We start from the raw sequence: 21,007 nt of genomic DNA on the forward strand, positions 1-21,007 counted from the left end.
AAGTGGAGCAAATACCATAAATTTTAAAACGTATAAAAGGAATATTGTAAAAATTATTTGATACACCAACTGTACAAATTGATTTTTCTTAATATGGTAAAGCAATAAGTATAAGAAAATTTATAAACAATTGTTTATTTATTAGGACCACAACATTTGAATACGTGTCCTTCATTTTTAGAAATATAACTTAAGTTTATAATGTGAATTTTCTAAGTATAAAACTATAAATGTATATATGGATTAATGCAATAGTGTCCATTTGTCGTGTACTATAGACATAGAGAGCGCAGTATGAAAAACTGTCCACGTGAAAGATTCGTCATACAATATATTCTAAATAAAACTCATCAATAAATGACATTAAATTTAGCAATATTAAAAGAATAAAATATAAAATAATATAACTATTAATTAATGAAACTTATAAACATTAATAAAAACACAAAAAAAAAGTAATTATGACAATCATAATGATTAATACTTATTTCTATCTATGTAAATAGATATTTTGAAAGCAGATGATTTGGCATGCTCTTAAACAGAAGCTTGGAAAATGGTTTTACAATTTTTTTCAGTCAAAAAAAAATAACACTAAAAATAATTTATTTTATTTATTGATAATAATAAATATGTAACATATAAATTATTATAATATTTTTTAATGATTTTTTAAATTAATAAAAATAATTAATTTACATTTGGAATGAAAATTAGTTAAAAAATTATAATATAGTTTTTATGACAGATTGATCAAAGATTATAATTTAGATTATTTTATAGAAAAACCACATGACAAAATATAATATTAATTAGATAAATAATTTAAAGAAATACAATAACAAAAAATTTGATCATTTTGATTGCTCAAAAAAGTATAATTTTAGTAAAATATCATTTTAACAATAAATGGAATGTATAATTATTGATAATGTGTATTACAAAAATAATATATAATCAATAAAAATACAATAAATTAAATAGTACACTGTTAAAACTAGAAATATTTTAATACAGACTAGTAATTACATAAAATATTTTATTAAAAATTTAATTTAATTGTAATTGATATTATTATTCATTCTTTTGTTTTAATATTTCTAACATAATATTAGTTAAATTATTTTATTATGTTAACTGTATATGTAATAATAATTATGAGAATTTTTTTTTACTATTTTTATTTTTAAAATTTTATTTACAAATAAATATTTAATAGCTTATTGACAATGCTTTTTTTTTTTCGTTACTTTATATTAAATAAAAATGTAAATTTTTTTTTATTATAATTATATGGTTATAGTATACTATTTTTGAAAACCTGAAATATTTTCTTTTGATTGTAATAAAATCTTAAGAAGTAATGTCTAAGTGAATAAATATCTAATAATAACAATTTTACTATCACAAAATTTTGTACCTATGTATTTAGCATAAAGCAGGCTTTCTATTTTATGTAGTTTGTTATATTTTGTCATAATATCAAGGTTTTGTTTACTTTTATATAATTGTAATCTGAAGATAGTAATATTTATCATTCAAATCTATATTTTAAATTTGAGTAAATTTTATTAGTTTTTTTTTTGTAATACTAAATATGGTTTGGACAGCTTGGTTAATTGTAATATATATTTTTACTTGTATTGCTTTAATTGCTGCTTTAGGATTATTTGTATATTTTATAATAACAACCATCAAAACATCAAAATTAATAAAAGGTATTAAAATCAATATGTGTATTTTGTGAGTTTTTTTTTTCTAGAAAATAACCCTGAAGAAGGAACAAATTATTAATCCTTGTCTTGTTACAAAAAAAATTCCAGATGTGTATTATAACAGATAATGAAATACTATAAAAAATATATAAATACCTCAAGTATCCTTAAAAATATCATTTTATGTATTGCTTGTCTGAATTATTTTTACCTTTTAATGAAATTACTTTTAAATAAAATTTTTCATTCCTTTTTTTTTAAATGTTTTTTTTAATATTATTATTATTATTAAGTAACAAAATATCATCTTTTGATATAAAATATTGCCCTAATATATATATTATATATGATACACAATCAGAAAAAATTTTTATGGAAACTCTTCTTTTAAATGCTTGGAGAATGACATCAATGTGTATGATAAATTCTAAAACTAAAAATGTTATATTTTTTGAATTTTTAGGAGAATCACCAACAATAAAAAAATACGATTTAAAAAAAAATGGAATTGTTGGTGATTTGGTTAATGATAATAATGTTACTAAATCTTTTCGATCATTAAAACATATTTCAAACAAGGTCAAAAAAAATTTTGTTGCAAATTTAGAGATTATAATTAAGAAATATAAAAAAAATTGCCTTCAATTATATTTTTTTAGTGATGGATGGTCTTTGAATTCAACAAATGAAATGAAAAAAATGAAAAGTTTTATGGATAATAATATAATGTTACAAATTATTTTACCATTTTCAAGTAAATATTTTAAAAACAATCAAAAGATTTTTCATAAGATAATGCCTTTTGTAAACAAGAATATAAATGACAAAAATAATGACACATTTTATGAATTAAATATTTATAGAAATAAAACTAATATGTGGTATCTAAATGAAAAACAGGACATCTTAACAAATTTTGAGCATACTAATATTACAGTATATCATTATAATTATATGGATAATGATAAAAATATTAAATTACTACCACTTAACCATACAACAGCTAAAGATATTTTTTCAATATCTTTAAATAATAATAATAGTCACAAAAGTATTACAGAAATCAGTAATAGAAATGTAAAATTTTTACACATAAAAAAGAAAAAAGTTTTCAATCCAAGAATATTACCTGTTTTTGTAGATAAAAAAAAAAAGTATTTATCAAAAATATGTACATAAAAGGAATAATACAATTATTAAAAAAGAATCAAGTTGTATGATAGATATTATTTTCTTAGTTGACCTGTCTTTAAAAACAAAATCATATTTAGGAGATTATCTTCATTCTATTCTAGTTATTTTATCAAAAGCTGTTATATCTAATACGAAAATACAAGTATCAGTTATTACTTTTTCATCAAATAGAAATCAATCCATTTTATTTAACTTTGGCAAACTAAATACTTTATTATCAATTTCAGAAAAGTTGAATTATCTCATAAATGATGAAGGTGATGGTAACCCAGATATAAACAATGTATTAACATTTCTCTATAAATTTTTTAATTCACCTACAACAACAAATAATATTCGACCAAGTGCATACAAAAAAGTTGTTATTTTAACTCAAGGTTATTTTAGTAAAAAACAATCTACTATAGATGAATTAAAAAAACTAAAAAAAATTAACTTAGAAATATTTTGTATTGGTATTAAAAAAAAAAAAAGTATTTTATGGATAGCAAGAAAAGAGGAACTTTTATTAATTGCAACAAATAGAAAGGTATTTTTTTATTTCATTATCCTTTATTTATATTTTTTTTCTATTATACTCAGAAGGTAGGAATTTTTTCATCATTTCCTGATAGAATATTTGTTAGAAAGATTATACCAGCAGCTTGTAAATTTTAAGTGAATAGATAAATTATAGAAAAAAAAATTGTTTACTATAAAAATGCAAGGTTAATTTACTGATAACATCATTTATTTTGTCAATTTCATTGAAATAAATGGCTAAATATATAATTTTGATTTATAAAAATATTAAGATATCATTTTACACCCGATTTCGTGGATAATGATAAGTGATAACTATTTTAAAAAAAAATATACATATTGATAATTGTTTTTATTTATTTTAACATTGTTGGTGTGTTTCTATTTGAATTTGTATATGGGTTTGATACTTGAAATGGTACATTAGGAGGTAAAACTCCTAATAATTTTTCATTACCTAAATTTAATGTTTGTTGATTTCGAATTAATGTTTGAGGAAACATTGATTGAAGAAGGGGATTTAATGGTTCATTAGAATTTGTTTGACCAAATAATGTGTTTGCTAAATCTCTATGAGTTGTTTGAAATGGTGATGTTAAAGGATTGGTTGCTGTAAATAAATTTGTTATATTATTTGTGTCAGGAAAGACACCAGATAAATTTAATGAATGTGCTGGTAATGAATTAAATTGTTGATGTTGTGAATGTATCATATTTTGACCAATATTTTGATCATTCATCAAAATATGTTGTTGTTTTGCTTGTTGTGATGATTGTTGATTTTTTGCTTCTGCTTCAGCTCTTGCTTTCATAGCATGAGATTTCATATGAGCATTAAGTGATTTAACTTTTTCAAAGCGTTTATCACATAAACGACAATGAAAAAATCCATCAGCTTGAGGTTGTGCTCCTTTTTTAGGTGTTACTGGTGATGCATGATATTGTGTTGATGGAGGATGGACAACAATAGTATTTTTGTTTTCTTGATTTTTTGTTGGATTATCACAATTATCTATAACTGCATTGTCACTATGCATCCATGAATAACTAGTAGATGGTTCTTGTATTGATTCACCAATGCAAAATTTATTTTTTTCACAATTTATTGTATTGTTGTCAGATGATAAATTTATGTCAAGTGGTGTAGTTGATGATATTGTTTCCATTGGTCTAAAGACTTCAACTTTAGCTGATGTTTCTAATTGTTTACGGGGTTCTATACGAATACTATCATTTTTAGTAATAGATGCCATTAATTCTGGCATTTCTTCATCTTCATCATCAACTTCTATCTCTGGTAATTCATCCTCTTCAGTGGCATTGTCAATTTTTTCTTTAATTTTTATATAAACTTCAATTGGTAATTTACACAAAGCTTTTCTTAACAATTGTTTTTTTCTTAGTAAATTTTTTAGTTTTCTATAATCTTCAGGACAAGCTGATTTCCAAAAATAATAAAATTCAACACATTGTTTTATTGATTTTGTTCCAATTTCTTTTGACATTTTATTAAAATTTTTTTCAGTTTTAAATATAGCTTCACAAAAAGCATTCATTTCCATTTTTGACCAATGATCTGTAAGTAAATATTTAGTTCCATTGACAATAGGATACATATCCCATTCTAATTGATCAATTCTCATTAAATCCATTACAGCAGCTTGAATATTACCTTTATTTTCATATAAAATATGTAAAGCTAATTCAATATTTCGTCCACCTTTTGGCATAAGTTCAGAACAAGCTAATGCTTCATATGCAGCAACAGTTTCTTGTGTTAAATGTGAAATAACTTTAGGATCAAACAATAAAATTGCTGATTCTTCTTTTTCTTCACCTTTCTTAATTTTCTTACCAGTCCATGGTTTTATTTTAGCTTGATGTTCAATACCTATATTCATGTATGGTTTATCTAAGACAAATGAATTAAATGATTCATAATCAACATTATTATCATGTGTTATTGTATTATTATCAAATGTATTATTACTATTAGATTGAATATCTGGTGAATTATTTCTTAATGCTTTAAAATTATTAGTTGACTTCATTTCTTCATATGCTTTTAATAATTGACGACGAAATTCTTCAACATTAAATGTATTTTTATTGTTTCCTTCACAGGCCCAACCACATTTTCTTTTAGATACTTTCATTATAGATATTCGTGGACGAAATGGTACTCTTTTTTGAATCATAACACGTTTTTGTGGTAGAATAGAATTAGTATCTAAATAATTATTATTTGATTGATTATTAATGTTGCTAAAGAAGAATGTATTTTGACAATCGTTATCATTACTAACAGGTTTCATAGTTTTACTAATTTCATTGGATGACACTGAAGGACTTTGATTAAAAGTAGGCGTAATACATATATCTTCGTCTTCCTCTTTTATCTCTTCCATCTGATGGTGCTCAAAATCTACGCCAAGCATTTCTCCATTATTTAATGGACTAACTATTGTTTCCTTTATTGAAAGTTTTTTTACTTTTTCTTTTATCGAATTATACAAATTATAACTTGTTTCTCCTCTTCCTACTTCCATTGGAGGCGTATAATATGGCTCACTTGATTTATGATGTGTGTTTTGATCGAGACCAAAACGATATTGACTATAGGGAAGTTTTTCTTCACCATAATTTTTAAAAGTATTTCCATAACTATCTTTTCTTCCATAAAATAAGTTATGTTGTAAACTCATTCGTCGTTGTTGTTTAACATCGCTATATTTTTCACATATATTTTTATAATTATCTTTATCAATATTATCATATTTTGTAACATCATGTATAAATCTATTATAAGAATTATTACTTTCATTATTAAATTTTTCATCATTACTTATATTTGAATTAACTGAGTTTCCATGACAATTATGATTTCTGTACAACATCCCATCATATACAGAACCTTTTCTTAAGTTAGGTGGTTGTTGTTGGTGATGGTGATGTTGTGGTTGTGGTTGTTGTTGATGTGAAAAAGAAAATGTATTATTATTATTATTATTATTAGATATATATTCTTCAGTAGAATTATTGTTTGTTGTATTTGGATTATCAAAATTATTAAATGAATATTTCCTTGATATTTCATCATATGGGTTAAAAGTATGATTATTCACGTGGTTATTATTTTGCATTAAATCTTCATTAAAATTATTATTACCACTAGTAGTCATAGCTGTATTATAAAAAGTACAGCCACTTGAATTGTTAGAATTAAAATATCCTTCTTCTGATACAGGTATTTTAGAAACAGAAAAAATGTCAAAAGAATTTTTTTTCTCTATATTATATGGTATATTATTTAATATTGAGGGAAACTGATTATAATTTGCACTTTCAATTTCTCTGTTAATAATATTTCTTTCCGATGATAGAAATGAACCAGGGCAATTATTTGTTGAATGATTTGAATTTAAATTATTTTCAGATAAATTTGATTCTTGAGGTGAAAAATAACAATAATTATGTTTGTTAGTTTCAAAAAAGTCACAATTATTTGTAACAAGTTTGTTGTTAATTGACAGTTCCTCGTTTCTAGGGATATAATAATTTTGTGCTCCTTGGAGTTGATTATAATTATTAACAAATTCGTTAGAACTAAAATTAATACATCATAAATTACTATATAACAAAATATATATATATATATATATAGATATACATATATATATATATATATGTGTATGTATTACAATAATAAATGTTTAATTTAATTTTAATGATATAGTCTGTACATAATTGACATAATTTAAATAAAAAAAAATGAAAAACATCAAATATATACGAGAGAAGGAAGAATGGTATTCCTCAATAAAAATAGTTTAAAAAAATGATACTATTGTTGTGCATTTAAATGATAGTCAATGTTTAATGCTTATTTATTGCTAAATCAAAGAATTGACTTGCACTTTTCTCTATCAACTATTAGGCAATCAAATGGAAGGCTAAAAAAATAAAAATAATAAAACACACGACGCTCATAACTTTGCTACTTGTGTGCAAGTTGTGTTTGCAAACTTGTTCCTTATATCAAAACTAAGAATATTTATGCAAGTTGTAGATGACAAAAAGTACTCGTAATCGATGATTGATATTATCAGATTGTGATATAGATTTTCAACCGTTACAAATAATATTAAAAAATTATTAGCATTAAGGCTACTTTTGGTTAAATCATATTAAAATTTAATTGTTTTTATTATACATATCAATATTAGTATTAAAATTAAAATGGATATATATATATATATATATATATATAAAATATTCTACTAGCTTAATTGGATTTCTATTACTAAAACATATATAAAAATATATGTTGTATATAGTAAGTATATTATTATTAACAAATAGCAAATGACTGCTATTTAATTCTAAATGCACTTTTATATAAATCAGAACAAATTACAAAAAAACTTTTCAACATTCTTCGAATCCATGGTGATAAAATTAATTAATATTTAAATAATATTTTAAAATAATTTTGTTTATGAATCGGTAAACCTAAGTTTAAAACGACAATATTATTTTAGCAAAATTAACTCTTAATAAAAATAATTAGTTTATTTAAATGAGATGAATAATAATTTTACTAACATCAATTTTTTGCACACAAATTTTAAAAAACCAATGAGCAAAATAATATCCATTTTCTATAACAAGTTATTATTTGTTTTTAAACTTTTAACGTAATTTGTTTAGTGACCTTTTTAACAATGATAAAATTATAAGACTTCATATTATATCAAATTGATAAAAGAAATATATTAATATCATAAGGTATATGTTTTTAAAAAAAAAATATATATATATATATATATATATATATATATATATATATATGTTTATTATTAACTTACAAATGTTTTTGTTGGTTTCCCATTTGTTCTAAATTGCAGGTCTCATTAGTTAAATGCGAAAATCTTGGTTGCACTGAATGTTTTATCCCATTAATAGATTCCTCACTTTCACATGGAATATTATATTGGAAATTTGAATAAATATTCATTTCATGAGTGGAATGTTTGTATGATATCATTTCTGATGTATTAACTTTATCATTTTCAGGTAAATTATCAGTAAAAAATCCATTTGATTCATGAAATGGCATCTCTATATTATTATTACATGAAACGGATGATTGCGGAGTTTGATATGTACCACATTCCATATTAATAGAAGATCATTGTATTTAAAAAAATTCAAATATATAATCAGCTGCAATAAGTTTGTTAGATTAGGTAATAATATTTACTAATAGTCAGACAAGAGAAATAAAATGATACATTATATTTATAATGATAAAAAGATTAATAACGTGTAAAATTAAAATACATTTAAAAAAAATATAAATTGTGATTAAAATTGTGGTTACCATTAGCCGGAAAAATGATTAATTACTTTAATAGACATTTAATATGTTTAAAATATGCCATTTATTTTCTATACTTTTTAAGAAGATGATCATAACTTTAATTACATTTAAAAACATTATAATATTGTTTTCCATTTGAATATAAAAAAAATGATATATCAATACTAAAATTGTATAATTTTTTAACTAAATAACCGTTAATAAAGTTGTTGAAATAATAAAAATAAATGTCTTTATGACGTATAAAACATCAGTGGTACGATTGATAGATACAGCCTTAATGTAATACTTTTAAATAATAAAAAAAAATTATAGAAATGTAAATTTATATTACAACATTAGACCCTAAATTTTAATTTATAAATATATATATATAATTATGACAATTGATAAAAATAATTTTTAAAATAACAAAAGATTTTAGTATTGAATAAAGTTACATTATTAGTTAAACTAAAAATAAATGTTTGCCAAAATTATGCTAAATTAATACATACAAAAACTCTTTTTTAAATATACATATATGAAGCCATTAATCCAAACAATAAGAATTTTTATTGGATAAAAAAAAATAATATGATATAATATCAAAAAAAAAAAATACTAAATAAAATTCGTACTTTTAATAACCTCAAAGATTGAAATTGGTAGAAAGAGAAACAAAAATTATAAACAATTATAAGCTTCTATATAATATTGGATATATACAATTAAAATGCGAAAATATTAAATAATGTAAATATAAAAAAAATTATAAAAATTTTTTTTTCAATATATATAATTTCATGTTTTGTAAAAAAAAAAGTATAGGAAAATTATGATTTCATTTTTTTTTTATTTTCCCTTCTATTATAAAAGTTTTGTATTATATGAATATTATCCAACTTAAAGAATAATTTAAAATAAAAATTAATATATATAAATATATATTTAATAAATAAAAGTAATAAATGACATATTAAAATTTTTTAATTAATTTTTCTGTCATTTAAAAAATGTTTTAAAAAGGAAACATTATTAATTTTAATAACTAAAATACACATTTAAGACATCCAGGTAAATGACAATAATTAAAAAAGTTTGCAAAAATGTTTATATAATACATGTAAATTTATACTTATATAATGCTTATACATTATTATTTGCCTAGTTTTAATGATGGAAAATATAATAACTATTTTTCATTGGTACTTCAAATAAAATAAATATTGATAAATGGACAATGAATGCGGTAAAAATATTATATTCAAATATTAATGATAATATTAAGCTAAAAATTATCTTTTTTTTTCAATATATACTATTATAATAAATTGTTATCATATTTGTCAAAATAAAGTTAAATATTAATTAAATTTAACGTACAACTTATAATGATAAATCTAAACTGGTACACAACAATTTATTTTGCGTTTCATTTAGATAATTCTCTACAATACAATCTCCTTTTTATAAGTTATCTTCATAAATTACTCTCCCACTAATGTTATCAACAAAATATAATTTCTTATAATGTCAAAAATTAGTAAAATACCAAATTGTCTAAAAAAAAAAGTAAATTAGTTATTGGTTGTTAATCATTTAAAAGTTAACATGCTTGTTAAAATAATCTGAAAAAGAGACAATAAAATAATAATGGTTAAAAATCAAATTTTAAAAGCGAGAAAAGTGTAAAATATAAATGTTTATAATTTAAATTAAAAGTTGTGTAAGATATATAAATCTATATTAACAACTATGTTTAGAATGATAAAAATTAAAAACAACGGCATATCGTATCATTTTAATGCTATGCGTGAAAAATGCATAATTATAAAAAGGTAGAAAGAGTTTAATTTATACTTGTTTATCTTATTATTTATAAAACAATATAATTACAAATTACTACTATGCTTAATTAATCCATGGAGAATAATATAGATAGACAAAATTTTTAATTGTTAGTCTAATTAATGTATTTAAATATTTTCTTCATTCCCCAGAAGATATAATGTTGTCAGAGAATTGTTTAACAAATAAATGTCTTTTATAAATTCTTTAAAAACTTATAATATTTCTTAAAATATTCATACAATCATCTTTCACATTTCTTAATTGAATAACAAAATTATTAAAGTTTATAGAAGTAAAGAAAAGACGAAAAAGGCTGTATAATAAAATGTAAGAAAAAAAAAAATAGAAATAAAATACATACATTAACTTTGATAAGTTTTAATAATTATTTCTTTCTTATATAAAAAAAAAATATTAGATTATGTCACGAAATAAACGTTACAATATTCAATAATATATTATTTTATATTAAAACACAAAATATCAAAATCAGTTTTTAATTATACAGTACGGTATATTATATAATATATTCTCATAAATTACCAATAAAAATATATTAATAAGACAAAAAAATATTTTAACTTAAATGTACTCTACTAGTACAAATTGTGAAAATTTTAAAAGAATTATTGTCTTAACAAAATTTTCAACGAATTGCGTGGTATGATAAAAGATAAGTTGACAAATATCTTACATCTACAGAATGAAATAGCAAATAATTTGTTTCATTTCCAAGTAAACATTGGTAAAAATGTAGCTAGTTTTGTTAAATATCAACAATTTATAATAAAAAAAATTAAAATCAACAAAGAAAAGAATACAATAAGATTTTCCAACGCTCTATCAATATATATAATCATCAATCAAAAGAAAACTTTTTTTTTTTATACTTCTTTGATAAATCCTGCACGTATATTGTTAACAGATCCTTTAGCTTTCTGCTTTGGTCCCCAATTTTTACCTTTATTACATTGAAAACGTAATAAGTCAAGTTTTTTTGAAACAGAAACTGCCATTGGGTGTAGATCAAAATTAACTGAATGTTCAATTTTTTTACTAATTATTTTTTTTCCTGGATGTTCATCAGAAAATTTATCAACACAAATATTATTTTTAAAAGCAATTGAACGAACAATATCCCATAAAATATTTTGTGGACAGTCTGTTTTTAATGCAGTAGGTGATGTATGTACCTGTGAAACCCGATACCCCGCGTTTAAAATTGCAGATTTTATTACAGTATGCTTGGGAGCTGCACATTTTAAAATATTCATTAATTGATCATGATCATAATATAATGGAACATCAATTAATTCTTCAGAAATCAAACTTAAAAAACCTTCTAGTCTCCTATGTGTTCCTAATTGTTGCTCATTTGGTAATTCTTTTAATTGTTTAAGAAGCCTTCTTACAAAATCCATATCATGAATAGGGTCCAAATATATTGGACCACCCAAATGAAAAGTGCTATCACAATTTATACACTTACCATTATCATTAATATATAAAGTATTCATTTGTGGTGCTTGATACCTTTCACCTTTTTCAGTTTTTGTATGTTTAATAATTTGTTGAAAATGAAATGAATGACATCCAGAACAAGTAAGAACATTTCCCAATTTACTATAATAATTGTCAAAATTTATACATATTAAAAAAAATATAAAAACATACCGGACAGATGTCTTTGCTTCTTTCTGGGAACTTTTCACACGAACAAAAACACGAATGTAAAAATCTATAGAAGCAGATAAAAGAGGAACTATATATCTACCATATTTGTTTGCATGGGAATCAATACATCTAAGTAATATACGTAAAGCCATTTCATGGCAACTTTTGTGTTTTAAAGGAATAGAATTATATTTAATATAGCATGTTTCGGGGGTGTTTCCACATAAAACTGCCATATCAGTACAAGTTACCATTAAAATACCATCATCAGCAACAGATTGAACAGCACTATCAATGAATATTGAAGCCGACCCATAAGGATCTAAATCAATTGCTGTAAATCGTTTAGATACTGAACGATTTTTCATCATGCAGTCAACTGCATCACCATAATTAGGTATTACAATATTTTCAACATTATTTAATTCAATATTTTTTTTTATAATTTCAACTGCATTTTCTGAAAAATCATTAGCAATAATTTTATCAACATTTGGTACTTCCTGAGCAAATCGTAATGCTCTTAATCCTGAAGCAGATAAAGCATCTAAAATTGTTATTCCATTACTAGTAAATTTTTTTGATTTCTTTATAGGTGGTGTTTCTTCTTTTTCATCTAATTTTTTATTTTCTCTATCAGCAACAAATTGTCGAAGGACAGTTATTCTAAAAAAAATTAAAGTATGATTTTACTTAAAAAAAAAAAGTCTTACGTTAAGTCACGATTAAATTCTTGAACAGGATTATAAAAAGCTTCTTTGTCTCCATCAAAGTACAACCTAGCCTTTCCTTCAACAATTTCATTCTTCATAGATGACATTTCTTTATTTATAAAAAGATTCAGTTTCTATGTTCTTTATTAATATTTGGTATAAACCTCTTAATTTTAAAATCATAATTTTTTATTTGATAAAATGTGTATAAATTGGAATAGTGATTTGGTGTAACGTTTATTTTATTTTAAAGAAAATTTAATGTCATATATTATTTAAAATATTACTTATTATTTTATGTAAGTTATTTTTTTATTTTTGTAAAATTATAGATTTAAATTAAAAAAATTGAAATTTTTATTTAATATTTTATTTGAAACATCTATTTAAAAATAAATTTTACATTATGATAAATAATAGCTTTAGTATAATATTTTATAATTATTCTAGAAATAACAATTAAAAAAATTTTTTTTTGAAATTTAATAATTTGAAAGATTAACAATATATATATTTATTTTGATATTTATAATTTTAAAATCGACAAAAAAAGAATAATTTAAATAAATTCATTTTAAATGATAATAGGATGAATATCAAAAATTTATTAAAAAAATTATATATAAAAAAGAAAAAAATTTTTACAATATTAATATTTATTATATTAAAAATTTTAAAAAGTTGTTATTATATTATTTTTTTGCTTGAACAATTTTATAACATGTTAAATTAAATAATATATTACATAAATAATGTTAAATTTATGTATAAAGGTTGCATAAAAAAATTGCACTAATAGAATATGTTTTACATAAAACATAATTACAAAAACCTTTGATAACATTTTAAATATTTTATTGAAATTCTTAATAATATCAGATAAACATAATATCAACAATAATTTTTAACAAAATATTTTTAAAAATATAATTTTAAAAGATAATTATATGATATATTTTATTTTGTGATACTCATGAAATTTTAAAATCAAACACTACTCAAATTTTATATAAAACAATAGTTTACTTATAAAATAAATACATATCTTATTATTATTTTTATTTCAACAACGTTTTTTTTTAAAATAAAAACATGTAATTAAAAAAAAATTATTTTGAAGCAAAAAACTTTATTTATAACTTTTACTATATTTTTAAAATTTATCATGTACAATTTGAAAATTCTAAATTTAAATGACACAAAATCATCTATAAATTTTTAATACTCAATGAAGAAATTTTTTCAAATAATAATTTTTTTGTTAATTATTACATCTATTAAATTGGTAAGTTTTATTTTTATAAAAAATACCATAAAATAAAGAAAAAAATTACAATCTTTAAATAATTTTTATCTTGTTCACTTTCGAGTTTTAAAATTCTCGATTATAAAAAATAGAAGGGTTGTATTACTTCTGATAGATAAATTTTTTTTATCAAAAAAATCATTTATTTCAAAAAAATGCTTGTTTGTGATTTTAAATGTTTTTTACTACTATAAAATGCCTTTTTTTTATTAAAATATACATTTTCTTTTTGTGTAACAAATTATTATTTAGAATCATATACTTATTAAAATGTTTATTTTTATCATAAAATAATAATTTTTAATCTAATAAAAAGTATTTTTAGAAAGTTAAAATTTTTTAGTTTATAATTGTTTTTTACTACTTAGTATAATGTTGAATAGATTTAAATATATTACTATTAATTTAGCAACTGATTAATTATCCAATTAAAACATATTATTTTTTGTTATTGATTTCGATAGTTCCATGTGATTTCATAAGACAAAAATCAGTTAATCTAAAAAATTCATAAAATTTAAAAAAAATTTCAAGTTAAATCTTGTAACTCAAGTAAATAAGCACATAAAACATGAAACTAAATGCACTGGGTTTTTAAAATTTTTAAGGTATAGTACCATTAAAAATATTTTATAAGTTAAAACTCTTCTTAAATTACATTATCAAATTTTATTTTGCGTTTAATTCATTGCAATAATTTTTATTTCTTGAAGACAGCTGAAGATTTAAAAATATTTTGGATCCAGACCCCACATGAAAACTAATTAGTAGTAAAATCCAGAAATTCGCTTGCTTTTATCTCTATTTTAAAAATAGATATAACAAAAGGCAAAAATTTTTCTTAAAAATTTATTGTTACCGACTTTTCACATTTCAGATGAAACTTATTACATTACAATGAAACTAGTTTTTTTTTATTCACTTTAAAATGTTAGTCAAGGACAAATTGTTTTTGTAAAACAATTTCAATATTGTCAAAGATTCGCAATTGATCGGGATATTTCCAAATTGATCTCCAGCATAAATAATAAAAAAGTAATTCCTTTTTGGAATTTAGAAATGAAATTATACTCATCTGATAGCTTTTGAAAAAATATGAATTTTGAATATAATTAAGGCTATCATCACAAACAAAAATTAAAAAGTTGAGAATATTCAAAGTTCGAGACAAAAGTGAGGAATATTTAAAAAAATAAGACCTCATTTATACAATTAAAAATTTTCAAAGTATAGAATCTTTTTTAGATCATTTTTTTGTAAGAAGTCGATTAAACTTATTCTCATTATTGTATCCCTTCATAAATTCATTATATAATATAAAATGTATCTTGAAAAAGTTGTAAGTACAAAATTTAAAACTCAAGTAAATGGCTTTAAAAAAAAATAAAATCAGATGCGCTGGACTTCTCAACGTTATTAAGATATAGTTCACGTTGATAATATTTTCAAAATTTCAACCGTTTTTAAGATATTATATGTGATATTTTTGTGCTTTTATTTTATTGTCATTATATTTTATATCTCGCTAACATTTTAAGATATAAAAAAGCTTTTAACGTAGATTTTACATGAGAATTAACAAATAGTCTAATCCCGAAATCAGTTTATTTTATCCTTATTTTGAAGAAGAATATAACAAGGAGCGAAAATTTTTTAAAATATTTATTGTTTCTGATCTTTTCATATCTCAGATTAATCTTATTCGGTTCGATTTAAAAAACTTTGCTAGAATAAATTGTTTTCAAAAAATATCTTTACTATTTTCAAAGATTCACAATTGATCCAAATACTACTAATTTGGCCTCAAGTACAAATAGTTAAAAAATAACTTTTCATGGAAATTAAAAATGAAATTACACTCATATAACAGTATTTTAAAAAATATAAATTTTGAATATAATCATGACTGTTTCATAAGAAAATTTTGAGAAGTTATGATGAGTCAAAGTTTGAAACAAAAGTGAACTCAAAAAATAAATTTCAGCCGTATCTGACATTATTGAAACTCTTTTTAAACATGGTGCAAGTAAGCTACAGCTGACTTGTTCATAAAATTTTTGTAAATGTCAAGTACACATGATAATTATTTTTTGAATAAATTAGAAAACAAAATATTTAAAACTTAATTTACCATAATTGTTATATTTAAACAATATAATATATATACAAAAAATTATTGTTATGTTGGGCATTGTAATTTTTAAATTTCTATATAAAACATTCTACCAAAAAAAAAAGTAAAATCTTAAAGCGATTGGAAAAAAGTTCCACCTAATTTATAGTTGGGATTAGAATTGGGGTTTAGATATTATACAAAAAAATTTTTTTTTAAAAATTTTATCAGAAAATGTCTGCCGCCGAAGGAGATGCTGCCGATAGAAATGTTGAAATATGGAAAATAAAAAGATTAATAAAGTCACTTGAATTGGCAAGAGGGTAAGTTAATATAAAATATATATAAGAAAATAATAAAATTGTATTTAGTAATGGAACATCTATGATTTCTTTAATCATTCCTCCTCGTGATCAGATAGCAAGGATTTCTAAAATGCTTGCAGATGAATATGGTACAGCTTCTAATATTAAATCTCGTGTCAATCGACTTTCTGTCCTTGGAGCTATCACTTCTGTACAGGCTAGACTGAAATTATACAATAAGGTTCCAACAAATGGTTTAGTAATCTATTGTGGAACTATAATTACTGATGAAGGAAAAGAAAAAAAAGTTAATATTGATTTTGAACCTTTTAAACCAATCAACACTTCACTGTATCTTTGTGATAATAAATTTCATACTGAAGCTCTCCAAGCATTATTATGTGATGATAGCAAATTTGGATTTATTATTATGGATGGTAATGGATCTTTATTTGGTACTTTAACTGGAAATACACGGGAAGTCTTACATAAATTTACTGTAGATTTACCTAAAAAGCATGGCCGTGGTGGTCAATCTGCCGTACGTTTTGCTCGTCTTAGAACTGAAAAGAGGCATAACTATGTTAGAAAAGTAGCGGAGGTTGCTGTTGAAATGTTTATAAAAAATGACAAAGTTATTGTAGCTGGATTGATTCTTGCTGGTTCAGCTGATTTTAAGACAGAACTTGCTCAATCAGATATGTTTGATCAACGTTTACAAGCTAAAATTATTAAGACTGTTGATATTTCATATGGTGGAGAAAATGGTTTCAATCAAGCTATTGAATTAGCTGCGGATGCTCTTGCAAATGTTAAATTTATTCAAGAGAAAAAACTTATTGGAGGTTATTTTGATGAGATTAGCCAAGATACCGGTAAATATGTTTTCGGAGTTGTTGACACATTACATGCTTTGGAAATGGGTGCAGTAGAAACATTAATATGCTGGGAAAATTTAGATATCACTCGCTTCCGATTGAAAACGGGTAGCGGTGAGGAAAAAATTGTTCACTTAAGGGCGGGAGATGAGAGAGGAAAAGATTTTTTAGATCCTGAAACAGGAAATGAAATGGAATCTGTTGAACAGATGGCATTACTTGAATGGTTAGCAAATAATTACAAATCTTTTGGAGCTACATTGGAAATAGTTACTGATAAATCTCAAGAAGGTGCACAATTTGTTAAAGGATTCGGTGGTATTGGAGGTATGTTAATTTTATTTTTATAGTAGCATAACATTCACGAGGTAGTCAACTTATTTGTTTACACTAAATTGTGTATTTAATGACAAATAAGTGTTACACTTGTGGGAGATCAATGCTTCATATAATTTGTTAGCTATAAATTAGTTCTTAATTTATAGAGTAACATTTTGTATGACTCGTACGCACTTGACACAGAGAGTTTGTTCAACATCAAATTATATGTTGAACTTTAGTATTGTGTCAGACATTAAAAAAAAATTAAGAACTTATTATTTCCTTATTGATAAACTTTTTTTTTTTTAGGTATTCTTCGTTATCGTGTTGATTTCAATTTAATCGATGTAAATCCAGAGGAAGATTTTGATTTAAGTGAATATTAAAACCAACTTCAAATAATTTCTTATTATGAGAAATTTTTAAACTATATAAAAAATATATAATTCAATTTACCTATTTATATCCATTTTTTTGTTTTTGTTTCCTTTAATGTGGAGATAAGTGGTGTAATTAGTTGATGTTGAAGAATTTTTAAATAAAAAAAAAGTAATTTGTGTCTTTTATAATATTCTTCAAAAATAGTGATATACTGATAATTTATAATATTATCACGCCATCAGTTAACTGTATAACGACAATTTAAATGTGATATGTCAATTTAAAAGATGGGGTTGTGTTGAAAATACTTACTTTACTATAACACACCCATCAAATAATGTGTAAGAGGAATTTGACAAAATATGTCATTTAAATTAATACTTTTTTGTTGTTGGGCTGGTGTACAATAATATTTAATTTTTTTTATACTAATAATATTTCAAGAAAAAATGGTAAGTATTGAAATGTAACTCTCCATTTTAAAATTGAATGATTTGCCATAATATCAACTAAGTGACAAAATACCAATATAATGTTAACAAAATTATTAAATAATTTTTCAGATTTCAATTTTTTCCAATATTATGGCTAATAGTGAGGGTATAACTTTATTTACTGCAACTACTGTAATTGGTATTGTTGTTGCTGCTATTGCATATTTTTTTGGAAGAAGGAGTAATAAAATTAAAAAAACATTGGTTAATTCTGAAGAAAAATATAATCTCAAACTTATAAAGAAAGTAGAATTATCTCATGATACACGTTTATTTACATTTAAATTACCATCTAACGAAGAATGCTTAGGTTTACCACATGGACAACATGTAAATTTAATTGCAAAAATTGATGGAAAAATAGTAGTTAGATCTTATACACCAGTTTCAAGTGACGATGACATAGGTTTTGTGAATCTACTTATAAAGGTATACTTTAAAAATGTTCATCCAAAATTTCCAGAAGGTGGAAAAATGACACAGTATTTAGAAAATTTATCAATTGGTGATTCTATAGATTTTAGAGGACCACGAGGACTAATTGTATACAATGGTTGTGGAAATTTTAGTGTCTCTTCGAATAAAAATTCTTTACCAGTTATAAAAAAATTTAAAAAAATTGGATTAATTGGTGGTGGTAGTGGAATTACTCCTCTTTATCAAATTATAAAATCGGTTCTCAAAAATCCAAATGATATGACAAAGATGTATCTTCTTTATGCAAATCAAACTGAAAATGATATTCTTCTTCATGATGAATTTGATAAACTTGCTAAAGATTATCCACATAAATTTTCTGTATGGTATACAATTGATAAAGCCGGTGATGGATGGAAATATTCTACTGGATTCATAAATGAAGAAATGATTAAAAAATATTTACCATCTCCATCTAAAGACAATGGAATTTTAATGTGTGGACCACCACCAATGATTGAATTTGCTTGTCTTCCAAATCTTGAAAAAGTTGGTCACGAATCAGAAAATCTTTTACGTTTTTAAAAACTTTTGTTTTATGAAGTCTTGTTTTTTAACATGAACCGGTAACTAAAAATTATTTTAACTAGATAATTCAGAGTTAATTTGTTTCAAAATAAATTGTATTTAAAATATTTTAGTTAAATCAAACTATTAATTGTGTTAATAAGTTTTTACAATGTAATACATTGTTAACATTTATTTAATTATATATGAATTTAATAATATCTAGTTTTATATAGTGATAAATAGTACTTTAGTTTTTTTAAAATGACATTGTTTCCAAAATTATTACAATGAATTTTAATTCATGTTTAATAAAAATAAAATATAGATAATTTTTTATTTTAATATAAAATAAATATAAATATTTAAATGGATTAAACATTTTCATGTGAATAAAAAAAAACTTGTTTTGATTCTTTAATAATATGTAATAAAAAATTTTTAAAATATAATTACAAATTACGTAGGAAATATAAAAAATTACTTCAGAGGTGATAATAAAAAGTGTTTTAAAAAAAATAATTTTTCTTTAAGATGAAATACGGTATTACTATGTATTTTTTATCACAGATAATATCCGATACACTTTTAGATCTATTTATTTATAAATTAATATTTTATATAAATTTTCTTTCAAATTAATAAAAATTTGTTTTCATATTTCAGATATAAAAATAATGCAATATAATATAAATTATTGTTTTTTTTTTATTATTGTACTATAATGTACTATAATTTGTGAAAAATATAATAACTTTGAAAATAATATTTTTTTTAATTTAAATTTTATATAAATTACTTATAAATTTTTATTTTTATTAATACTTCAACTACATTTTAAGTAAATTTATATAATAACTACTAAAAAATTGTTTTATTTTTTTTACATTTAAAAATGGTCTAATTTTTATAAATTTAAAATAATATAAAATAGTGAAAATGCTTTTATAAATATAAACTTTATAACAACTATATTTACATTGACATATATATTATCTTTTAAATTTATATTTATAACTTTGTTATACATTTTTTTATAAAAAGTTTTACTTTTGTTTAAAAAATTTTTTAATATCAAATTATGGCTATTCAAAGAATTATACACACATGAATATACTTATAATTGTTAGTGAAATCATCTTTTTTATTTAAAAATACAGAAACAAAAATACTTAGAAATATCTATATTTT

The 21,007-nt window shown here is 22.0% G+C and overlaps 5 protein-coding genes across 5 annotated transcripts; 3 read left to right on the forward strand and 2 right to left on the reverse strand.

The window, feature by feature from the left end:
* Positions 1–2,087: 2,087 nt before the first annotated feature.
* SRAE_0000015800 (von Willebrand factor, type A domain-containing protein) lies at positions 2,088–3,566 on the forward strand (the record flags this gene model as incomplete). Its single annotated transcript, XM_024646010.1, has 4 exons — positions 2,088–2,128; positions 2,375–2,781; positions 2,987–3,438; positions 3,492–3,566. 4 exons carry the CDS (start codon positions 2,088–2,090, stop codon positions 3,564–3,566), a joined length of 975 nt encoding a protein of 324 aa, XP_024500236.1.
* Positions 3,567–3,787: 221 nt separating this feature from the next.
* Positions 3,788–8,610, reverse strand: SRAE_0000015900 (ELM2 domain and SANT/Myb domain and Zinc finger,C2H2 domain and Immunoglobulin-like domain and Homeodomain-like and Zinc finger, C2H2-like domain and SANT domain-containing protein; the record flags this gene model as incomplete). Its single annotated transcript, XM_024646011.1, has 2 exons — positions 3,788–7,037; positions 8,300–8,610. The coding sequence occupies 2 exons, from the start codon at positions 8,608–8,610 to the stop codon at positions 3,788–3,790; spliced, it is 3,561 nt and encodes a 1,186-aa protein (XP_024500237.1).
* Positions 8,611–11,531: 2,921 nt separating this feature from the next.
* Positions 11,532–13,141, reverse strand: SRAE_0000016000 (tRNA (guanine(26)-N(2))-dimethyltransferase; the record flags this gene model as incomplete). Its single annotated transcript, XM_024646012.1, has 3 exons — positions 11,532–12,270; positions 12,322–12,987; positions 13,035–13,141. The coding sequence occupies 3 exons, from the start codon at positions 13,139–13,141 to the stop codon at positions 11,532–11,534; spliced, it is 1,512 nt and encodes a 503-aa protein (XP_024500238.1).
* Positions 13,142–16,687: 3,546 nt separating this feature from the next.
* SRAE_0000016100 (Eukaryotic peptide chain release factor subunit 1) lies at positions 16,688–18,343 on the forward strand (the record flags this gene model as incomplete). Its single annotated transcript, XM_024646013.1, has 3 exons — positions 16,688–16,776; positions 16,825–17,963; positions 18,267–18,343. The coding sequence occupies 3 exons, from the start codon at positions 16,688–16,690 to the stop codon at positions 18,341–18,343; spliced, it is 1,305 nt and encodes a 434-aa protein (XP_024500239.1).
* Positions 18,344–18,922: 579 nt separating this feature from the next.
* On the forward strand, positions 18,923–19,834 carry SRAE_0000016200 (Oxidoreductase FAD/NAD(P)-binding domain and Flavoprotein pyridine nucleotide cytochrome reductase domain and NADH:cytochrome b5 reductase (CBR) family and Oxidoreductase, FAD-binding domain and Ferredoxin reductase-type FAD-binding domain and Riboflavin synthase-like beta-barrel domain-containing protein; the record flags this gene model as incomplete). Its single annotated transcript, XM_024646014.1, has 1 exon — positions 18,923–19,834. The coding sequence occupies one exon, from the start codon at positions 18,923–18,925 to the stop codon at positions 19,832–19,834; it is 912 nt and encodes a 303-aa protein (XP_024500240.1).
* Positions 19,835–21,007: the final 1,173 nt, after the last annotated feature.

Source organism: Strongyloides ratti, scaffold srae_scaffold0000001 (genome assembly GCF_001040885.1).
Source record: "Strongyloides ratti genome assembly S_ratti_ED321, scaffold srae_scaffold0000001".
Taxonomy (NCBI): Eukaryota; Metazoa; Nematoda; class Chromadorea; order Rhabditida; family Strongyloididae; genus Strongyloides; species Strongyloides ratti.